General features: G+C 32.0%; 1 protein-coding gene across 7 annotated transcripts in view; it reads right to left on the reverse strand.

The window, feature by feature from the left end:
• Window positions 1–25,806, reverse strand: part of LOC122514185 — a 155,780-nt gene that overhangs the window by 100,943 nt on the left and 29,031 nt on the right. Inside the window, exon 1 of one of the 7 annotated variants that reach the window (XR_006302987.1) lies at window positions 11,408–11,431. The exons of 3 other annotated variants lie outside the window; for them this stretch is intronic. Coding sequence is in view for 1 of the 4 variants with exons in the window: in XM_043630852.1 (XP_043486787.1) it covers window positions 8,862–8,890 (29 nt within the window). In the remaining 3 variants the exon portion in view is untranslated. 3 more of the 7 variants (XR_006302988.1, XR_006302984.1, XM_043630852.1) reach the window with 3 other exon arrangements.

Raw genomic sequence — 25,806 nt, forward strand, 5'->3', positions numbered from 1 at the left:
GTCGACGAGTTCCACGTACGACGGAAATTGCAAATTAGCCTAAGCTCGTTTTGATAGGGTTTACGTGAACCAAACCCACCGACGAGCACGGTGCCCTCTGCTGTTGCAGTTACCTCTCTGCTTTTGGCGTAGGGAACACAGCTGAAGAAACAACCAAACACCATCAGAGATACCTGGTCATGCTCACACGTATCCTTCTGTATACATGTATATATGTATATGTATATATATATATATAGATTTGTATGTGTGTATATGTCTCTCTGTGGTGTATGTATTCAGATATAGAAGGACTAGCACGGCATCGGAGGCGAAACAATGGAAACCGCTGTAACTCATCCGAGAACCCACGGTAGGGAGCTATTAAACGCTCAAGTGATTTCCTCCACCCAGATCCACCCTCCTTCATCCCCCTCGTCCCCCTCTCTCTCAACCTCTCTTTATCTCTCTCTCTCACTCTCTTTAGTCGACCAACCCAACGATCGGCGATTAGGATATCTCATACTACTCTCTGTGGTTTACCACATATGGAATTATATTCTTTTTTCTTGTTATTTTTTTGTTTTGTTTCTATACTAGCATGTGTGTACGCTCGTAAAAAATATCTTCCCTTAAATTCTCGTGGATTTATTTTCATCGCAAAGTGTTATTAGATCGTAATATATATTTATATTTCTATATTAGGTTTTATTTATAATATTTTATGTAATTATTAGAACGCGTTAGAAGAATGATTTTCGTAGTTCGAGATATTTTTCATTGATTATTGCAGTATGTAATATCGTAAAGAATTTTTATCGTCATATTAATTTACTCGAATATTTGATGAGAATTTTAGGACGTAGAAAAAACATGATTTTCCTAGTGACAAATATTTGTATTCGATTATTGCAGTATGTAATATCATAAGAATTTTTATTTGACAAATATTTTCAGCTTACTATTGCGATATGATAATACAAGAATATTTATTCATTACGAACAAAGATTTTATTAATTGTCACGAATGATATTTGATAAATGCATTACCCATTGACGTATGAGAACAAAAAATATATTTTCCTAGTGATAAATAGCGCTAAAAAAAAAAAAAAATAAAACAAGCATCTCGCGAATAACTTTTCGGAGGATAAAATGAGGAAGAAGATCCTGTTGGTAGGATAGAAAGTCGACACTATATGGATTATAAACGACGTATATAGATGCTTATGTACACAGAATACGATCGATTCGTCGATAAACGACGATACCTCCTCCTACCTCTTCCCAAATCCTCTTTCCATCCCTTCCCTTCCCTTTCCTTCCCTCTTTCTCTCTCTCTCTATCTCTCTATCTCTCTTGCTATTCGACTCTCTTTCTCTCACTCTCTCCCTGAAACGTCCCAGAGTGAATTTACGTGCGCACTCGACCCGAGAAACGAACCTACCGCTTAAATAGTTACCGGACCGAAGATATGTTACCGAAGCATACTGGGTCGGCCTAGAGAATCGGTGAACGCTTTTGGAATTCCACGTGCAATAGGAGGAACACGTTTATACGCGAATACCCTCCTCCTCCTCCTCCTCTTCCTCCTACCCTCTCTTTAACATAGAATAAGCAAACGGGATGATTCCCAAAACACTAAATTTCATTCGTTTGACAATTCGAAAGACAAATGTTGTGTATTACTTTGTCAATATAATACTCAATATTTTACTTATCTTCAAAATCTGTTCGTTATTAACACCCTTTGATTGATATGGACGCATATATGCGTTTGGTAAAAGTTACCTGCGTGGATTATACGTAATTGTCAACATTAATGAAAAGTAATGTAACGTTGATTTGTTGTTTTGTTTATTGTCGCATTAAAAATTATCTAAAGAAACAAAAAACTTTTTAATTATTAAATATAATTGATTATTATATCTGATTAATAATCTGATAAATAATTAAATCTGATTAATAAATTATTTCCGTCTCTAGAAAACACTTCAGTTAAAAGTATTCAAATCATTCAAAAGGGTTAATCATTGATTATTATTTTGTATCATAATACGAATATTATAATGATAATATTACAATAAAAAATGTATGTGCAACGAGCTGACAATATATTTGACATCGATTAAATTCGAAGACAAAAATTATTATAGGTGGACGAGACGGTGGCGGAGAGGGTGGGGGAGGTCTGAAGAAACAAAAATTTCGTCAAGATACATAGAAAAGAAAAAGAAATAAAATAGTAAATGATGAAACATTCTCCCGGCAAATAATAGTAGCGGACTCGTATGAAACGTTAGTTTGGAAGGATCGAGAACGTAGGTCATAAATTTACCAGACGTAGAAGGTAGAAGATCCTGAGAAAAGGTGTTAGGAAAATGGTTGAGAGAAAAGGAGAGAAAGAGAGAGAGAGAGATAGAGATAGACAGAGAGAAAAAGAGAGAAAAAGATGGATGCTAGAGAGATTCATCGGAGAATTAATGCGCGTTATTCACGGTAAATGGCTTAAAATTAATCTTTTTCCCTTGGCTGCATCGCTATAGGGATCCTCCGAGGATGTAACAACGATTTAGATATAAAATAGGAACGGACGACATATCCCATAGGTACCCTTATCTCTTTTACGTTACTTTCGATAAAACTTCACCGACTGATGGGAGAGAGAAACTATTTTCTTTTTTTTTTATATATTTATAATATAACGTCCGTCCACTTTTATTCGCGCGACAATTCGATTTAGAAAATTAACAAAAATTCATTCCGTTCGAAAATAATTTTCGTAATTTCTTTTTCATCTTTTGTTGTTTTTTTATTTTCTTTTTTCGTAATCGAACGATTTTTTCCGTTGCAACGAAAATTCTAATAATAAAAAGGTGACAATAAAAGTCGACGGGTACGTGTTAGAATTCGTCGAATTTTTGTAAAAAAAACACACACAAAAATACATAAATACATATATATATATATATATAAGAGTAACGAAGTCAGTGACGAAAAAAAATAAAAAAAAAAACTAAATTTTTTAACGATCCCAGCATCGTTCGCTTTTTCCATTGTTTTACGATTACGAGGATAAAGGAATGACAGAGAGGAACGGGTTTGAAATAGGAACAACACAACAAAAAACAAAAAAAAAAAAGAGAAAATAAGAAAATAAAAAAAAATTAAAAAAAGCTTCGCAACGCGTTCCAATCGACTCAGAAACGCGATAACGCGTGCCCCTCCGTGCGTTAACATCACTTCATTTTAAACGGCCTTTAACCTCTTTTTCACGTTGAACTTTTACTGCCCCCAATAAATGACGGTGTATTACTGGCCCTGTACTCGGTGCTACGCGAACCGAGGTTATCGAAGTTTATCCCGTCAAAAGAACTATGAAACGTTGCATTAAAAACAAAAACTTCGATGGTTGAAGAGAGAGAAAAAAAGGAAGAAAAATAAAAATAAAAAAAAACCCCGAAGCAGAGAACCCCACCTCGAAGTACGTAGTTACGTTTTACTCGTACTTTTGACTATTTTTTTCCGAGTTTCTTTTTTTTCTTCTTCGAATTTTTCGAGTACTACCAAGCGACCAGATTAAACGTTGACGTTTCTCTTTTTTTATGATCTATCGCGACACGTCACGCGTAAAACGACTCGTCGTTTCCTTTTTCTTTTTTTTCTTAATACTCCTTATTTTGTCTTCCTTTTCCTTTTTTTTCCATTCCTCCGTGTATCTTACATATTTTTTTTATTTTTTCTTCTCATTCTTCTTCTTCTTCTTTTTATCCTACCTCTTTTAGTATTTTTCCTTTTACTATCACTGTTTTCCCGTAAACGTGGTATGATTTTTTTATCATTTCCTCTAGTACAATTCGTTTGCAACTATGATGATCATTTCAAAAGTTATCCTTTAAGTAACGTTGTCGTCTTTTCTCCTTCTATTCAAACAAATATATTTGTTTGTTCGTTAGAAAAAACTTTTCAAACGATATTATTATTATTACTTTGTATTTTTATTTAAAAAAAAACCATACGTAAAATGTAGATCTAAGCTCACAGATATGTAGATATAATATTTATGTATGTATATATATATTATATGTATGTTCATTTATTCATCTATGTATAATATGTCTCTTACGTATGCATGTGTTTTTCATTTAAAGAGAAAACTCGGGGATGCAAAGAACGCTATGATACATACCTCTTTTGATACTGAAAAGTGTATGTGTGTGAGAGAGAAAAAGAGAGAGAGAGAGAGAGAACATTTTCTGTTAAGAAGATACTTCTCGATGCATTTCTCATAATATAAATGCTTTTTGAAATAATAGCTTTACAAAGGTAGAGGATAAGAGAACGTGAAAATGTATGAACTATTGTAATGAATCAACAAAGGGCAAGTACGATTTAATCTAAATTCCAAGCAAGATCACCAACATCCAAACATACACACACACACACATACTCCCACACACGCACACACACATACGTAAATATTTTATCTTTCTCTTTCTGTGATATTAAATGAATTTTATTCAATGGGAATTATTTTGTTAATGATAAAAGCAGCATTGAGACACGAGCACTGACATGATGCGAATAACTACGAATGAGAACACGGTGATAAATATAAATTTATTTTATCATTCTTACGATTTGAACTTTCTTCTAACTCGTGGAATGAATATTACTTTCGAAATATACGTTAAATATTTCAATTACAATTTGTGAAATAACTTTGACGATAATTTCGGTGGCTACTTTTTTTTTTCTCTTTTTTTTTTTCGTATTAGGTGTAGTATAATTAGTTCGGTGTTCTTTATCTTTCTTTTCTCCCCACGAATTTAATATTTATTTGTGAATTATTTTCGATTAAATTTATCTTTCGGGTATTTGCCGAATTTTTTGACGAAAAAAACAAATGAGGATTTTAATGGAATAATTTTATCAAATAAAACGAATTAATTGCTACGTATAATAATAATTAAAAGAAAAATCGAGATATATATTTACGCAGATATCATAGTGAGATTCTTTTGAAGATGATTATGTTATAAAAATGATGTCTTTAGAGAGAGTTGAGATAACGTAGCCTTCATGTATGACAAAATTGTAATAAAAAACAATATACATACGTAGATACATACATACATACATACATACATGCATATATGCATACGTACCACACGCGAATAAGAAAAATGAAAACGTGGGGGGAAAAACAAAAGAGAAGAAAAAAAGGGAAAAGAAAGAGAAAACACGTCGAATGTGCTCACATTTTTTCAGATTTACGACTGCAAAACTCGACAATTCTTTGTCTACCGTTTCCTATTTCCATCCCTTTCCCTTTTTTTCCCCGAGCTTCCTTTTTCCGCTTTTTAAACTCTCGTTGACTTTCTCGAAGGACGTCATGCATGAACAATTCCCGGCGCCGAGGAAGAATGAAAGTAAAAGAGAGAGAGAACGAACGAACCAACGAACCAACCAACGAATGGGAAGATAGGAGAGGGGAGGAAAGGGAAGGAAAGGGAGGAAAAAAAAAGAAGAAGAGGAGGAGGAAAGGTTTGAAACGTAGAGTATGAAGGGCTCGACCGAACAAGCCAAGCCAAGCAAAGCCAAGCAAAGCCAAGCCAAGCAAAGCAAAGCCAAGCTCTGCCGTGTTTCGCAATTCGCGTTTTGCGCGTTTTCATCTCATTCGCGTGTTCAGCGTCGAAACTTTTTCCGCGAGCAGACAAAACGCATAATTGCGGATCGGCGCCACGTTAAACGCGAAACGTCCTCATTATATTCAACGACATACGCGTCTTAATGCGTCGTGACGCCTTTTCCAAAGACGCCCTTCAATTTTATTCGTCGGCTGAATTTCCTAAAAGCTTCCTTTCCTTTCCTTTCCTTTCCTTTCTCCTTTCCTAGACGGCAGACAGAAAGATATATTATGGCAAAACTCGTTTAAATCTTTTAAATTGTCCGACGAATTATAATGATCATAATTTTTGTTTTTCATTTTTTTTCTGTCTCTTACAAATACGATTTAATATAAATGGAAAAAATTCATTTATTTTTTGATCTCGTGTTATTTAATAATAGAATTAATATTAATCGGTATATATAATTCATTTTTAAATGACTCCTGTGGTTTAAATAATAAATAATATTATATATATTATAAATTAAATTACATTATTGTAATTGAAACAAAATAATATTAAATTATATATATACTGTACATATATATATTTTATATTAAATAAAGTATCACATAATAAAGATTTGATTTGTTATACACTAATTTTAAGTATCTATATTAATATTCAATTTTTGTTTTTATATTTTCGTAGATAAAATAAAAACCGATTTAGAATATATCCAATATTAAATTAATTTCAATGAAACTAATATATCTCTTTTTTATCGCATTTAAAATATATATATTAATTATTAATATTAGATAAATCATTTAAAAATGTCAAATATTTATCCAATACTGTAAATTCGTATATTTACAATTCTCATCAGTTCGTTAGACATTAAAAACGGTTCAATCGGTCTCGTTCATCTTCTCCTTCTCATTTTGATTTCTCTCTTTCTCCTTTAGCTTGCTTTTCGTTTCGATCTATTTCCCAAAAGCCGCACTTATTCGAGAATAGTTTCGAGATCGTACTGCCGTGTTAGTCCTTCTCTTACACCGCACATTGAAGTACCGAAGCACTCCAGAGACGATAGATAATCACGAACATCCACTCGAGTGTCTGATCGATTCGACCCCTGTTCCTTCAGATGATCACTTTTATACTCCCTCGTGGTGGTGTCGAGTTCGAAACTTTCAAAGTATATTCTACGCCTTGAAATCGGAACGAGCAACATATTTTCCTTATTTTTCTTTTTTTTGTTCAAAAAACATCTATCGCAATCATATTTGTTTTTAACCGACGAGAAAATGTTTCCATAGAAAATTTGTATATTCAAAATCAATCCCATTGAGCTGTATTAAAAGAATAAAAGAGAAAGAGAGAGAGAGAGAGAGATACTTTTTATAAAACTGAAACTTCGAAAATCGATAATTCTATAAGCCTGAATTAGCTTGTGAATAAAATTCTAATTTTATTCATTTTATTAACAATTAATTGATCCTATTGACTTGTATATAGGAAACAAAATGTATTATATTATAAAAATAAAAATTAGATAGGCTAATAATAAGAGATCTCATTTCCAACAAATAATATTTTTGAATTAATTAGACGTATAATTTCATTCAAACGCGTTATTAAAAATGAAATAATTCTACGAATGATGAAATTTTAATTGAACAAAGAAGAAAAAAATAAATATATTTATAATATATATCGCGTTATAAAACTAATTTCAATATTTTCCAAAATATCTGCAATTAATTCGAATAAAGTATTATAGAATAAATGAAACGAATAATCGTGTGACACATGTAACAACACTCGTCGTGTAAATTCGATCTTACCCGAGAGACAATTAAAAACGTGTACGATTAATATTACCGAATGTAAAATAACTTTTGATCGGTGGAGAAAAAAGGAGAAAGAGAAAATGAATACAATAAAAGAGAGAATAGTAAGAGTGTGAGAGTGTGTGAGAGAAAAAAGGGGGTGAGGGATGGTGAAGAAAAAGGGGAAAGAATTCGTCAGGGGAATAAGGAAAGGGAAAGCAAAATAGGCGCTAGGGGAATACATCAGGAAGCAATCTTTCCAGAATCGAACAACGGAAGAGAGAAAGTCAGCCTTCTATTTCTTTAATACACTCCTACTACTCCTTCTTATGTTCGAAGTTGATTCCTCCTTAAAATAAGTTCACCGTAAGGAAAGAGGATTCATCGTCTTTGTGGCAGCATTATAATATACCACCGAAGGGCCCCTTTTCTTATTAACGGAGAAAAAAAAGATAAAAGAAAAAAGAAAAAAAAAAAAGGAACAAAACGATAGACCGTATTTTTACGGCGAGGGTTTGCTTCTTACCAGCTGATTGAAATCCAACACCGTTGATCCTATCATTCCACGTCTCTGTTAAACTCCCCGTGAAAAAAGGAAACCGATTTTCATTTTCTTCTTCTTCTTCTTCTTTATTTTTTCTTTTTTAGGATTACTATTAAAACCAATCATCATTATGATTGATTTTAATTTAAAAACAAAATACAAAAGAATATTAATATGTGTGTGTGTGTGTGTTGGTATTATTACTTATTTTGATATTTTTATTTTCGTTTGTCGTTGATATTACGTTTAATTCATAAAATTAAAATAACCTCAATAACCTCAAAAAACTTCAAAAAAAATAATTATTATTATATATATATATATAGAAAGAATAAAAAAAAGAAAAAGAAAATATCAAAAATAAATCCAAAATTAAAATCGATATAAAATGTCTCTCCCACTATAACATATCAAATGAAAAATATTCTAATCTAAACAACAACAACAAACAGTATCAGATAAATCAATTCGTTGTAACTTCATTACATATAAAACAGGTCAATGGTAATCAGATCGAGTCCGATCATTTACGAGCTTCATTGATCAAATTTCACGGTGTACTACGCATATGCTATTCACCAAACAGATAGATAACATCATCAACAACAACAACAACAATAAAACCAAAAACAAAAGGAAAAACAAAAAATGTGAAAAAACTCTATTCAGTTTAGGAAATACCATTCGCTTGATATCACCAAAGGATTTATCAACAGAAATGACAAGTATTCGACGAATCGGATCACGTACATACCTATGTACTGTAACCTCATCACTCCTACTTATTGAACGGAAATCCATCAGGCATTCATTCAGAGCCTAGATCAACGTCCTTTCATATCAAGTTATTACCCGATATAAACGAAAGAGGTAGTACTCTGATGCTGTTACCGAGTTCGTTGGCACATGTTTGCTGCTTCCTGTCAAAAAAAGAGGAATCGAATAGGCAAAATAGAGAGAGAGATAGATAGATAGATAGAGAGAGAGAGAAAGTAGTAAAAGAAAATGGTTTCATTTGGCTTAAAATTCCTGGACGATGATGCACTCACGCGATTGCCACGCATGATACAAGCTGGATATTTCGTTAATCAAAAGTAGAGAGAAACAGAGACAGAGAGATAGGGATAGATAAAGGAAGAGGAAGAGGAGGAGGAGGAGAAGGTTGAGGGGAAAGAGAGATAGAGATAATAGTAGAGAAGAGGATCATAAACGCTCGTTGAAATTCAACGAATCTTGAAACGCGTTAAAATCCCAAATGTCCAAGCGATTCGTGAGCGGTTTCGTAACAGTGGTAACAGCAGTGTACCAGAAACGCCATTTTGTGTTGATGGATCAAAGCGATCATCCACGTAGGGTGCACACACACACACACACACATTTATATATATATAGTAATATTAGTAGTGGTAGGTATAGGTACGGTTCATTCATTCGCGAAGGGGTTTCCACATATATATTCGACTATCGTTCGAAACCGATGACGATAATACCACCCGACGGTTCTAGTATCATCGGCGCATCGGATTTGTGCAACTGTGTGTAATTTCGTAGCAACCGAGAGCAATGCGCCGAAACGTTAATCTCGAAACACGACCGATAAATGCATCGAACAAAGACGCGCCTTCCCACCACCCCCTGCTCGCCCCGTTAGAACCGTATCAATGTGTTTTTTTTATTTTATGAATTGTTATTATTTTTTTCATTACTTTTTTTTTCTTTCCCAACGTCCTAGTCTATCCCCGTTCTTAGTCTCTTCTTTTGGCAACTGTGAAAACGTAATAATAGGCAATAAGTGGGAAGTAGCAGGAATTCTGTCGATAAAAGAAAAAGAAAATAAGTTTTAATATCACCCAGTGCTGTGTCTCGTTCTAATTTTTCTATTTTTCTATTTTCTTTTTTTTTTTTTAAATGTATAGAATAATTTTTTTTAAATAGATTTGACAAATTTGAAACAGTAATGTAAAGTATCTTTTTATCTTTATATTATTTTTGTTCTCGCGTATAAAAATATATCTTTATTAATACGGTGTTAATCGTGTATTCGAGGTTTAGAAAACGTTTTATTTGATTATCCGAAATAGGTAAATTCTATTTGTATAAATGAAGAAATTAAATGATCTGTTAATGTTTAATTAAATTCTTGTTTATGGTATAAATGGCTTGAAAGCTATAACAGTTTTTCTACTTTTTATCTTTGAAATTGGAGTATTTAACTCTCTGCAAATGATTAATTTCCTATATATTTTGATCACCCCGTATATCTGTATATTCGCGTGCGAATATAGAGAGAAAGAGAGAAAGAGAGAGAGAGAGGGGGTAAATGTCATTCGATTCGTTGCTTCTACGGATCAATTTCAATCCGTTCAACCATGAAGAACGAAAATTTTACGAAAATCCCATCAGAGTTTCAAACTTATTGCACACACACACACACACACAGACACACACAATGGCTAAAACTTTGAAGAATCATTTGAGCATACTTTACTAATTATTTATTGTACCTCGAGAAACATCGTTAATGATTTAATGAATTTTAAAACTTTACTTTTTGCGTTTGTTCGTAAAATGAAAATGAATTTTGTCGTTGTTTTTCTTGTAATCAACTTAACGTTCGAACAAAAGTTAACAAGATATAAAATTGAAAACGTAGAAAAAAAGAAAGAAAAAATTGAATTTCGTAACTCGATTGTTAATAAAAATACAAATATTATTTACGGACGATATCTATCGTTTAAATCAACTGTAATATTTTCGATATTCCAATTTATCGAAGATCCCTTGCGAAGATATAAATAAATTTCTAGATATATTTGAAATTACATATAATATCTGCATGCGTACTATACGATTAAATACGTCTACATGTGCGCACAGGTTTATATATATATATATATATGTGTGTATCTATACAGATTTGTAAAGATACACAAATATTCTAATATTGAAATCGAGTGAAAATCGATATACGAGCTTTTCAATGTAACTTATCGATATGTAATATTATAGTACAGAGTTTAAATAATCCGTATTTAATTATTCCTGAAAATCGTTTTCCGATTACAATTTATACGATCGTACTAAATATATACATAGCCATAGGTTTAACTTACACAATTATAATATCATGGGGGAAAACGTTGAACCGGAAAAGAAGACTGTGACTGCTATAAATGAACTCCGACGACTACTTACTTACCCAGGAGTCATCTTAAAAAGTTATGAAACTTAGACGGTGATTACGTACACGTAATTCTCGACTTAACTAACCGATAAAGTTTCACGCTTCTGTGTCAGACGGATTGATGATTCACGGTCGATGAAAACTTCTTAAGTTTATGCTCGTTAACACGGAACGTTGACTTTCATCGTCGTCCACGTCCACTTTTTGATAAGAACAAGCCCCGTTTCGTTTGCGGTAATTAACTGTTACTTACTTTCAAAGGATTATCTTCTTAGAAACTTCATTTTAGAACACAGACCGCACTCGTTTAACGTTCATAAGATTCATCGAACTTACGCTCAAATTTTCTCCCTTCCTTAAATTTTCAATCCTCTTTCTTCATTTTTCTTTTACTCTGTTTCTCTCCGCAACAATTGCATTGTTATCATTTTTATATATTCAAAGTTATTCGATATTTTTTAAGAATTATTAAACGACGTACGCATATTATTTTCTACAAATCAGTCTCTTTTTTATTTGTAATTCTTTTGCAAGGATTCTTTTTACTGACAACTCAAAAGTGACTTGACAATTCAATCAATTTCCTATATATGAATATTTTCCAAATGTTCACCATAATAATTTCCTTTATTTAACTTAACAATGCAATCATCGCTAATGTACAATAACATAATAATGAGAATATTTTCAGAAAAATGACTTTTTATGGAATTACCATTGATTCGTGTGAAATTCAATGAAGAAATCTCTGAAAATCTACATAATATCGACATCGGAAACATTGTGGAGAACGTATGGAATATAATAGCATCCACTATGGGTTGCCTTGGTCGTACCGTTTATACCGTTTCCGGACAGTACAACGTTCCGTGCATTTACCTCTATGATTGCACTCTCGCGTTCACCCGATGGCTATGGAATTTCAAAGTGTTACCAGTGTTTACGTGTAGGAAACATACCGTTACCGATCTAGCAATCATCTACACGTTAATTATCCTAATTCATGATGTTTACCTATTATCATAACGATAAGACAATTTAAACAAACGATATAGGAAGATCATCCAAATGAACGGACAAAAAACTACAATTATTTTCGAACCAAATAAATCGATTGGAAAGATATGAGCCAAAACAAATTTATTATACTTATTTACGATGTTTACGTATTATTATAATGATATGACAATATAATCGAACCATTAGAAAAAGTATCCGAAATATTGTTCGAGATGAAAAGAAACAATGAGAAAATTCATCCGAATGATGAAATCAAACCAATCGATTATCCTAATTTACGATGTTTACGTATTATCGTAACTTATGATCGATCGGAAATCTAATGATTTTGAAAGACCATTAGGAAAGACAAAAAAAAAATAAGTAAAATTCTTTTCGAATGAAACGATACAATGGGGAAATCGATTGGAATGATGGGCGGGATAGGAACGATCGTAAAAGAATAGAAACAGAAAGAGAGAAATAGAGAAGGAGGAGGAATGAAAGATACGATAAAAATCGTTCTCCTTTCTAGTACGAAATCGAATGAAATCGCGATTCAGCGACGTTAGTAAGAAAAATTTGATCGAGGAGGTACGTAATATCCTTCTTTGGGTTCACCGAACCGTCGTCATGGAAGAAACGGTAGGTACGGATTATCTTTCCCGAACGACAGACAGAGAACTAGTGCGAGGAGGGGTTTGGGGAGGGAGAGGAAAGAGTGGTAGTAGTAGTAGTAGTAGTAAAAAAAAGAAAAGAAAAAGAAAAATAAAAGGAACTAGACGATAAAAAGAAAGAGAAGATGATATCCTTTATCCTTCCATCGTTTACCCACCACCCCCACCCCCACCCCTCCCAAATTTACCCCCGGCATATCTTCCAATACCCTTAGCCCCACCACCCCTTCCCCCACTTCCAACGTTTCCCCCGTTCTCATCTTTTCTTCGCCGAGATTGCGGAGAAGAAGAACAGGGCTTAACGATCTTGGCTGAACTTAGGATCCCAGCCTATGGTTCCTAAACGTAATGATCGATACTACCAGCACGCGCCGTCGAACTTGCCGCGACAGCGGAAACAAGATTCCAAATTCGCTCGAAAGGATCCAGTCAGCAAAACGAGAAAATAAAAAGAGAAAGAGAGAAATTGTGTGCGTGTGTCTGTGTGTGTGTGTGTGTGTGAGAAAGGGATAAGGCTCAGAGGTTAAATTCACGTTCTAAAATCGCGCGAGGATGCATCTCTTTGCTCTCTTAATTTTTTGTTTTTGTTTCTTTCATCTATTTACTTCTTCTCCAACTGACTTGGAAAAGAGAAAAATTCATCACCAGGAATGATATTATTTCAATGCGATGAAAACAGTAATGTGTGTTATTTTTCTTTGTTTTGTTTTTGATAGAAATTAATATTATTAGTGTTGTTGTTGCGTTTTTTCTTATTTAATCGAAATCGTGAGTGTGTATTAATATATTTTAAAGAGTTATTTAGAAAAATCCATCGTAAATGTATTTTCTTAGTAAAAATTAATCCATTCGAAATGGGGTGTCTTTTAATGAAAAAATATAATATTTTGAATTGATATTATAACAGAAAATATTATTTGGGGGAAGAAAAACGTCACGTTGTATTGTCCTGTGGAAGAGTAACATTGGATTCGTAAAATCGGACGTATTTCGTTCGGAAAAGGACTCGTTGCTTGAACGAGAGATAAACTGGATTATTTGGGATCGAAGAAGGAAAGAAAGAATGAAAAAGAAAGAAATAGAAAGAGAGAGAAAGAAATAGTTGTAGAGAACTCGAAAGAATGAGAGAGAGAGAGGGAGAGAATTTTTCGCTATCCACTTGGGTTCGTAAACGTTTCGAAAGTGCATCACAGCTTGCACCCTTATCGGTGGATCCACCTTGCTTTCACCCTCGTCTACTCGAACGTGTCACAAAAATTTGTGGACACTTTCTTAAAGTCGACTGTATATATATCTACGTTTTTTTTTTTTTTTTTTACGAAATCCACTCAAAACCATTGTATACGATCATCTGGAAAAAAAGAAAAAAAAAAGAAAAGAAAATATAGAGCGTTTATTTTGAAAGTAGTGTGTAAGTGTCCATTTGCACAGCCTGCAAATAATTTTATATTAAATTAGCCTAAAATAAATGTATATGATCAAATTACGTATTGATAAATTAATAGAAACATTATCAAACTTGACATAATTAATTTATATTTTTTAATTGACAATTATGTAAGCCTTTAATTTTTTCTAAACGATAGAAAATGAGCTTGCACAAATTTCAAAATAAACGATTCATAAATATGAAGAATTTTATTCGGAAAATTTACTGATTACCATCGATTACGTGTTCGAAACAAATACGAAGGGAAAGAAAATAGAAAATATGATAAAAAAACAGTATCGGAATCTTTAATCACTATAGTATGACATAGAGCTACGAAGGGAAAAGAAAAAAAAATGAAGAATTTGTTTCGGTTGTCAGTCTTTTTTATCGATAATGATCGACGATACTTGGGGAAATTTTCTTACATAAACAACATCCCCTTTTTTTCTATTAACATTTGAAATGATAACGAGATCTAATTATCCATCAAATCTCCTACCTTTATTATATTCATACAAAAAGTATAATATTCATTTTCTCATTAAATTTCTCGCTAAAGTACTTAATTGCACTTCCCTCCTAGAGTTTGTTGATTGCAAAGTGTTCTTCCGTTTGTTGAAACTAACAGCCGACTTGATTAATTCATTACAAGAGATTATATTCTGTTTCAACAATTTTCTCACTTATTATTAAAACACGACGACTACTACTACGACTATTAACTACACAACACAACAACAACAACAACAGAACACAGAAGATTTTAATATACCCACTCCCACCCCCGTAAGTAAAATTTATTCTAATCTTTTGCTAGTTTCATATTTTTCTTTGCCCATTCGTAATAAATATTATATATTTCAAAATAATTATATAATACGTCGCATCTCACCCATGATGATACCGTGAGTTGAAGAAGAAGAGGGGCTGAAAGCAGTTGAATAAAAACAAAAAAAATAGAAAAAAAATTGTTGGACGCAAAATGGACGGGTGAAAAAAAAGGAAGGGGTAGAAAGGTGGGAGGGGTAAACAGTCGCGAGTATCGCGTTCTGCGGTGGTTATTTCTAATATATACTATTTTTTTTCTTTTTTCCTCTCGTAGGAAAAAATATACTACTACTACTACAACTACAACTAGAAGAATTTAACGGGAGGGAATATTCAACGTTTACGGTGACGCGCGTGGCCAGTAAACCGAAACGGCCATGGCGTCGGGGTGCTGTCTGAGTGGTGCCGCTTAGTCGGTGACTGTCATAAATTTATCTCACCGTGATTTACAACTCTTGTCCCTTTCTCTCAAGCGTTTACTTCTCCGATTTTCAACGCACAACATATACATATATATATATATATATATATATATATATATTTATATGTATACGTATATGTATGCATATATGCAGATCTGGAGGTTTGCGAGCACGTATGGCGTTTATGTCCAAACTCATACGTTTCACCCCCTTTCGTATATCAGTGCCTACCACCCTTCGAACTAACCCCTCCTCCCGTGCCCCACTCCCCCCCAATCCCGTTCCCTGCTCCCTTTACCCTACTCCTCCTCTCTACAACTCTCTTTCCATCCATCGAACGTATTTGTCCGAGGTTACGTGTTTCCTGCACGCGGCACACGCGAGGACATATCCGTTTATTGCCAATAGGCTAATCAATTACGGGAAATGCCATACGCCAAACGTTCTTGTCTGTTCTAAATATCCAAACATTTTCTAACAAAAAAGAATAGAAAAAATAAGAGGGGGAAAAATATATTCGTACTTAATTAATCGAAAACAAAGATTAAATCATTTCTTCTCATTGTCCTTTCTCATTGATTTTACGCAATTTCGAATCGAAGCGATAACATTTTGTTCAAGTATTCGATTAATGTTTTAATCGATCAATTAATTAGTAATCTCATTTGTTATATAAGTAATCAATTTAATCTGATAAATGTTAATTTGTATCCACATTGATATTAAATGTCTTATTTAATTTTTTTTTCATCCTTCTAACTAATAAATAAATAATTAATATAATGAATATAAATCTGGTAGAGAGTTACCTAATCGAGTATAAATTTTTAAATTCTAACTGAGAGAGCACGCGCATTCGAATAAATTCTTAAAACGTGTGTTGCGGTTATTAAAATTTATTAGAAAATTAAATCGAAATAGATTGTAAATTAATTTCTCAACTATATGCATATATATATATGCACATATGAATGTACAAATAAGAGAGAGAGAGAGAGAGAGAGAGAATAGGTGACGCATGTCACGCGAAAATGGTTCCTGGCTGCCTTGTTAACCAGAAGCCGAATTGACGTGTTTCCGTTGTGTACCAGCGAGTCGTTTATCTACTCTCTCTCTCCCTCTCTTGAATAAGACCAAGAGAATAAGAGATAGATAGATAGAGAGAAATAGAGAGAGAGAGAGAGAGAGAGAAGATTGGAATGTGTAGTATTCGTGTTACGACGTGCTTGCGCACACTTCGGATAATATATCGATGTAGGCTCAAGTGAAGGGGGTAAAGGGAAGAAAGGGGCAGGGGCAGGGGTAGGGACAGGGGTAGGGACAGGGGCAGGGGGGTCTGGGTCGAGAGGATATTAGCCGCGGATGATATCCGTTGATTATAACCGGTGACTTGGCAGCTTCGAAGAACGACGAATGAAAGGGCTGGAATATAGTAAATGGAAGCTCGGTACTTTGCCAGTGATGCTGCACTTTGATGCTACTGCTGCAGTTACTGCTACTGGCTGCTACTTTCCTTGCAAGCTAGTGCTATCCCTCTCTCTCTCTCTCTCTCTCTTCCTGAACGCGTTCAGTTACCTAATCATCAAGAGAACTCGTATACGGGACGCATGACATATTTTTGAAGACCTTATCATCGTCCATTTGTTTTTTTTTATATCATATTTTCTCTCTTTCTCTTATACCGTGTCTTTAAAAAGAGTCATCTCAAAGGGTTACTGCAGTTTCTCCTTTTTTTTTTTTATTCTTTTCTCCTTTTCAAAGATCTTTTTAATCTAATCATTTTTTCAGGATATTACTTTTCATTTATTATTTGTATATTTATTAATATAACGCTCGTTTATAATTTGATTGATGTGTTATCATTAGAACGTTGTTTTATTTGGAAAATGTCATTTGTAATTGAATTTCTTGTCCTTTTCTTTTCTTCTTCTTTCTTTTTTTTTTATGGATGCAACTAATTGCAAGTAAATCGAATTTACTCTCGTTAACGTAATTAATTGTGGGATTTGCAAATAGGGGGTTATTTTAGATTTGACGCGTGATTTTTCTAAGATTTTTAATTCAATTATATTCAAGGATTTAACGTATTATTTAATATTTTTACTATATTTATTTATTTATATAAATTTAAAGCATTAACGCGTATTTCATTGTGTTAATTTTTGTATAAATTATTATTTGTAATTGAAAATTTGTTTCTTTTTGTACTATTTTTCTATTGATAAAGTAAAATTGAATTAGGTAAAATGTAATGAATTCATTAATGTAATAGAAATACATAGTACAAGCTGATGATATTGGAATATTCGAAAATTAAACCTTATGAATTAGATACTCGAAGGAGAAAAAGCAATCTCAGTCAGACATGAAAATTATACAAGTTCAGAGAATCAAGAGGTCCATGTAAGTCGTAAAGGAAATTCAACGTTGATAATAGTTCTTAGTAACTAATACCGTTTACACGTACCTACCCATTTCACTTTTGGAAAGAGTATTCGTTAAAATTATAATTAGAAGCCTAAGAGAAGGAAGTGGTATTAAAATTTCGAACGATTACGAATCCCCTTTCGAGAAACTTCCTAACTTATAATTCACGTTTCAAAATTTAACACGAGTTTATTTTTGTTTATTTTTGTTTACCCAATGCGTACTAGTGTTCGAGAAAAATGTTCAATTGCAATGAAATAAATAGAAACGTCGGACAGAGATGAAGATATAAAATATAAATCGAAAATAAATGATTTGCCATAAAATCAAAAGCTCGAAGAAAAATTTTTCACTTACTTTAAGTTAGATGTCAAATGCAGGAAATAAAAATTTAAAAAAAAAAAGAAATAAAAATAGAAGAAACAGAAGAGGAAGTAAAAGAAGTAGAAAAAGAAGCACCAGAAGAAGAAGAAGAAGAAGAAGAAGAAGAAATGAGAAATACGAGGGAATATAAATTTTTTTCAACGAATTAAATCTCCTTCACTTCATCAACGAGAGATTCTACGCGTTCGTTGGATTTAATGTGTTGATGAATAATGTAAAGTTCTTTAAAACATTATGTATGAATATGAAATATTCATTTTACGAATAAGTCCGCATGTCTGTATTCGAATCACTTTACATAATTGTCTTACAACTGTAATGGCATACGAGCACTAAGAAGAATTTCTATCGTTAACGTGTAAAATTAATAATGAACGGCTTTAATTAGATAACCATGATAGAAAGAGGAGACAGAGAGAGGGGGAGGAGTGGGAGGAAGAGGTGGAGGATAGATGAGGGGAAGAGAACGAGGTTAAATATTAGATCTATATCTGTTTATATACTTAAGACCACGAATTGTGTGCCGTTATCAGAACGTGCTTTAAAAGCCTTCACGCAAAGTTCGTAATTATGGAAAGCACGATTAGATGCATTAATGGTTTACTTTCCTTTTGCTTCCCTGAATAATACCCACGTAAAGCACTGTTCCATTAATTATGAAAATTCCTTTTCCTTTACATCCCTTTGATAATTTTCTTTTTGAAATCGTAATTTAGTTATTAACTATGTATTTAAATACATATATTTTAATTATATATATATATATATATTTAATATAATTATTATATAATATCATTTATAGATATTTCATTAATTATGAAACATTTCTCTTTCACCTTGACATCCTCTTGATAATTTTCTTTTTAAAACCATACTTTATTAAAATATATATATTATTAAAAAATATTATAATTAGATTTAATTTATTAAATTAAATTTAAATTAATTCAATTATTAAAATATATATAATTAATATATATTATTATATATATTGTAACAGAAATTAATATAAAAGATTAACATTTAAATCGTCAACGAAATGATAGAAATGATAATTATAGGATAATTCAAAATAAAAAGAATGAAATAATTTTAAACGCGAAAGTTCAATAAAGTTATTTTTCCCGTTTATCTTTTTATCTCTCTTATACTTTTTATCGCATGAATACATTCATAAGCGTCATCAATAAAAATTTCGAACGAATGAGCGTAGTTTGAAAAAAAAAAAGAAAGAAAAGGGTCGTCGTCGTCGTCGTCGTCGTCGTCCCTTTTGTTATTTTTTTTTATCGTCGATTCTTTCGCCCGATTGCCCTTCGATAATTTTATTATTACACTGTAGCGATAAAAAGAAAGGAAAGGAAAGGAAAAAAAAAACGAAGAAAAAAATAGAATAAAAAAGCAAAATCGTCGAACGTTGAGAATTTTTATTATCGACGAAATAAACGTTTAAATATATTCGTCCACTTGAAATTCTTGCTAATGAACATTACAATACGTATCGATTAATACATTGATAATGCATGTGTGGATAAAGTCAATTTATCTTCTTATCGTTCAAAACGAAATCAAAAATATACAATATATTTAATTTTCCTAGTCTTTATATTTTTTCTTTCTTTTTTTCTTCTTTTTTTCTTTCCATCAAATCGATTTTTCAATCGCATAAAACCACTTCCGAATTGAATAAATATCGTCGATAATATTTTCACCCTTTTTTATTTTTCATTTTATTCAATTTTACGGAGATAAACATTTGATATGCCAATATATATATATATATGATATTGATTTTATATACATATTGGATTTTATGGAAAGGATAAAGATTACGTTCGATGAAAGATTGAGAGATCAAATTTCGTGTAACCTTACATCAATAATTTTTTGTCGATATTATTTCACCAGTCTTATTTGAATTGATCAATCTTATATATTCTTTATATATTTCTAAATCGTTATTTGATTTTCCATTGAGATTATTTTCCAAATTCGCGAGCATTGTCGTTCTCAAAAGGTAATTTTGAAAACGTAATCACTATAACGAAGTTTCTAAATAACCAGTATACACGAGAGCTCACGAATAATTCTCTTTCGGCGTAACGAGATCGTTAAGAAATTATGATCGGTCGGTTGATTTTCATTACGCAAGTCACGAATTTCCTTTGCCGTAACACACATTAACTTAAACGTCTATATTATTTTGAATTTTTAATTAAAGAGAAGTTTAAGAGAGAGAGAGAGAGAGAGAGAGAGAGAGATAAAAGAGAGAATTTTCTACGAGATATTTAATTGCAAGTTTATTAATTTAATCCTACATAAAACAATGCTACAATGTTCGATTAATTATTATTCGTCTTATCAAAATAAGGAAATACGATGAAAGTAAACTGTATTATATTTTCTTAACAAATAAGATATTAAAAAGAAAAAAAGATATACGATTTCAATTATATTTATACGTACATATGTTTAAGTATATATATATATATTATCAAGTTTCATTATATAAAGAAAAGATTTAATTAAACATACAAATTATTTTTCCTTTTCATCTTTATTGTTACGTTTTTTCTTTACTACGAACGTACTCTCGTATTTCCTTTTTAATCAAATATACTACTTCGTACATATAAGTTAAACTTTGATAAAGAAATGAAATAGGAAAGAGAGAGAGAAAGAAAATGAAATTATAGAAATAAAGAAATAAATAAAAAGAAAGAAAAATTCGAAAAGAATCTTTCAAAAGATTTTCTCGTTAGTACGAGTTGTATAAGTATAGTGTGTGTGTGTGTGTGTGTGTTTAAAAAAAGGGTGGTAGTATGGTATGAGATAAACTGCATTGTTGGTGGAATGGGAAGCAAAGGGACTGTAAGGGCATTTGAAAAAAAAAATCTACTTTTCTTTTGCGCGCTAACGGATAGGCGGAATTTAATCTTAGGTGAAAGATAAGGTTAGTTGAGTATTACGTAAAGGAAAAGGGCCTGAAGGTACTGTTAAATTACACTCTCGAACGCTGACTCCGAAGAAAGTCGATTCGATTTTATTTTACCTTCGATTGGCAATTTCAATCTACGAGAATAATGAAAATGAACGAAGATTGTTGAAACATCTGATTTCATTTATTATTTAACCCCCCCCGTTTGAATGTTGAATACACTTTTATAACCGAAATATTTCGTAGGAACCGAATAGTTTATAAATTAATACGATTGTTTCCGTTGATTGATGTTATTAATCAGATCTGATAATAAATTATATTTAATAATTATATTTTTTCTTTCTTATATACAGGGTGTCCCACATAACTCTAGTCACGATTTTTCAAGTACTTAAAAATATCTGACAAAAAAATACTTTAAACAAAAGTTAAAGTGTAAAAAACAACCCAACGCTACATTATTTTACATTCATATTGAGAAACACGTATAATCCACGTTAGCAAATTTTACCAAACGCATATATGCGTCTTTAGCATTCAAAAGGATTAACTAACGAATCGTTTATTTAATTCGTATTCAACATAAAGAAAAACCCAAACGAAAATGCCCCTTCCCCAAAAAATAAAGAACGAATTTTCCATATATAACTAATAGAATTTTTCTTCTACATTTCGTCGCTTATATTATACCATAAAAGAATGAAGAGAGAAAACAATAAAAAAAAAAGAAAAGCTTTTTCCCTATTGACGTTTCTCAATCTATCTATCTCTCTCTCCCCTTATACAACGAACATTCTGAAGCTTGCAAATTGCCCTACGTGGATCGCGAAAACAATAAGGATTTGCTGAAATCGAATGCGAGAGGAGTCGGTTTACGGTGTACCTACCACTAAGGGCATCAACTAGAATCACGTCGAGTAAAACGCAAACGCGCGCGGATTTCTCTCAGGAAAGTGCAGCCTCGTGAGAACGAGCACGAGTTCACTACCTTTAACTAGATAGAGAAAGAAGGATAGACAGGTGTAGAGAGAGAGAGAGAGAGAGAGAGAAAGAGTGGGGAGAAGGGGGAGGAGAGAGGAAGGGTAGTAGGGAATAGAAAGGGCGATAAATATTTTAGTACTTTCGTCGCACCAAAGACATTGTTCCTCGGAATCGTGTGTGTGTGTGTGTGTGTTGTATGTTTGTGTGTGCATACTTCTCCATGCATTCATGTACGTATGAATGAATAAAATGTATAGATATATAAAGGTGTGTACGTGAGTGTATATGTATGTGTGTGTGTCGGTGTTAGAAAGAAAGAGAAAGATAAAGAGATGAAGAAGAAAGCTAGTGAAAAGAGGAAAAAGGATAAATACATACACATATATATATATATATATAAAGAAAAAAGACAGTATAGTACTACTTCGCATAACGTTTTCCCTTTGACGCAAAAGGCATCGCAGTGTGACATCTTCGCATTGAAAAATGATACCAAACGAAAATGTTATATATAATATTTATATATATATATATATGTGTGTGTGTGTGTGTGTGTATGTAGAAGAAATAGAAAACCGTATCGATCCATTAATCTTTCCTTTGCATAAAGTCAACGCGCATTCATTTAAACGCGCATTTTATATGCAAAATACCCAACGGTGTGGGAAAAGAAAAATATCATGCATGGATAATTCCGCGAAACGATTCCCTTCTTTCTTATCAATTTTCAAAAGATAATTATATCGATCCTTAGGTATTAGCACTTTTTTTTATTTCGCGTACATCGATCATTCGTATTTGCTTCGTTGTCAATGATTTTCTCCTTAACGAGTGTTTCATATTTATTTTCTATTTTTTCTTTTTTCTTTTTCCAATCGTTGATAACAATTTATCGAATATTGGCAAATATAATCTCTTCGTTGATTTACTATGGTGAATTTTTGTCTATAAATATGTCTCTTAATCTTTGAAATATTAATTAACAATAATAATAATAATTATTATGATGATAATAATCGAACAAGTAAGAGAATATTAAAAATCGTCGAATCTTTTTATACGAGAATACGATGAAGTGTCTTGAAATATTTTTACGCGACGTGTCGGATGATGGATGGAAAATTTACTTGCAGAAAAAGTGTGCATTACATATGTATTTTCGTCTTGTCCAACCCTCTCATCCCTCCCCCTCACCCCCCCCACCCTCTCCCCCTCTCCCTTTACCCTCGTACCATTTCTGTAATATGTTTTTCTACATACACGGTGGGTTGGATACACCGAGAAGCTATTGTGCGAATCCACGGCGGATTAAATTTCACGATGGCATAGTTATATGTTATGAAAATGAATTCGTAACATCGAGAATATCGGGAGAAAATATTCGTTCGGGAATAATAATCTTTCTGTCGATACGTTTACGTTAACGTATCCTCATAATATTTGTCATAAGTTAACAATAAATCTTCTATCAATTTCATACTCAAATATAATACAATAAATATATTCATGATGGTTAAATTTGTACAAAAAGAATTATTATTATTATTATTATAATTATATGGAAATTTTTGTTAATTATATTAGTACCATACTACGTTATATTATAACGTATTGTATTATACTATGATAATAAAAAGAAAAAGAAAACAATATTGTTATACAAAATTGTACATTAAACATTTTTCAATATGTATTATATTTGATACATATGTTCCCGACGTATGTAATTTATTTTTATACTTAACAATCCCTCGCCCAATAGAAGGGAAAATTCTGTACCATGCAACCCCTCTTTTAAGGGGAGTAACTTTTTCTTTAAAGAATAAAAATACTATGATAACATAAAAAGTGATTGTAACAAAATTTGAACATTAAAAATTTACTTATCGTACTATATTGTAATAATAAAATACATAAAATTGTATTATATAATTTATAATATATATACATCAAAATAAAAAATAAAAAAAAAAAGAAAGAAATAAAATAATTGCGAACAGAATAGTTGAAAGATAATTTGTAAAGGATTAGAAACCTACGAATGGCCACGAATTTAGTCACAATGGGGAAAAAAAAAACACCTTCCTAGTGGAAGTTTAGTTGACAGAAAGGGCAAGTTGGAGTGCCCGAAGGGGAAACGAACCGGCCCTTCCGCCTCTAAAACGCTTTTGCCTTTCTCATGACACGCGATGTTTCGAAAGTCCGGAAAAGCCGCATACATACCGTCGAATCCCACAGGAAGGGAGCAACCATGTACACGTTTTTTACATCCCTAACGCCTAAGGTTATCCTCGTCCTTTTCGATCCATCCTTGTACCGACCCTTCAATAAGGATACCTCGGGATTACCGATCATATCATTTCATTTCTTTGCTGTTGACAAAGTTTGACGAATTAATTCGAACAATTCTGGTTAAATATTGAAATCCTTCTTTTAAATTTATTAAATAATTATTTGATAATAATTGAATCATTAAATGGGTGACCCATTTGGAAAAAGTTACGAGACCTCTTTGGATTTAATAATAATATTGGATTTTGCAGAGAAGTGATTTGAATCCGTAAAAGGAAGAAAGTTAAAATACAATATTAAATATATAATATATCGAATATATTTATATATAAATTATTTGGTAATAAAAAGATATCGAAATTCGATAAATATAATATTAGGATTATTTTTATTATTATTATTATTATTATTATTATTCAATGAAAATATTGATAATAGATTTAAAGTAGTAACAGAAAGTTACGTGTAAGTTGTCAGACATTTAAGTAGAGCATGGTACTATTATCTGTTCAGACATTTAAGTAGTACAGGTCAGTTATTATAATATTAATAGGAATGACAATACCGAATTGATTTTTTTCTTTTTCTTTTTTTCCATTTAATATCTTTTTTTTTACTCGGATAATACGAGAACAATATTATATAGATTGCATAATTAATTAGATGGAACATATTATACGGTATTAAAATTTGACAATTAATGGATATTAAAACCCATCTCGAAAAAAATTCAACCAGGAAATATTTGACAAGTCTAACGTGTGGATATCATTTGAATAAAAAGTTATTTCGTTATCGTTGCCAGAGAGAGCGAGAGAAAGAGAGAAATGGTTCGTTATTGAGATAATATATTACGCCAACTTCGAATGAGCTTTTTTTCATATCTTCTCTTTGTTTTTCTTTTTTTCTTTTTTTCTTTTTTATTTTTTTTTCGTATAATCTCGTAGACAGAGTACGATACGTCGTGGATAGATAATCTAATGAACGAATTTTAGGTACTGCATAAAAGAATATATCCAAATGTTTTAGATTATTATATATCCATTTGATATTACTTTTATTGAAAATGTAATAACGAAAATTTGATAAAATATAAGTTGTGTGTATTACATGATAGACGTAATCGGCTTTACTACCCCATTCCCATCCTTTCGAAAGTTCATTGTACCTTCTAAAATAGGATACTTATCGAAGAATCGTGGGATGCATTACTCTTACCCAATGTCACTTATAGCACGTCGTGAACATTGCACAGATACATATAAAAAAAAT

Source organism: Polistes fuscatus, unplaced genomic scaffold (assembly GCF_010416935.1).
Source record: "Polistes fuscatus isolate 324 unplaced genomic scaffold, CU_Pfus_HIC Scaffold14, whole genome shotgun sequence".
Lineage (NCBI taxonomy): Eukaryota > Metazoa > Arthropoda > Insecta > Hymenoptera > Vespidae > Polistes > Polistes fuscatus.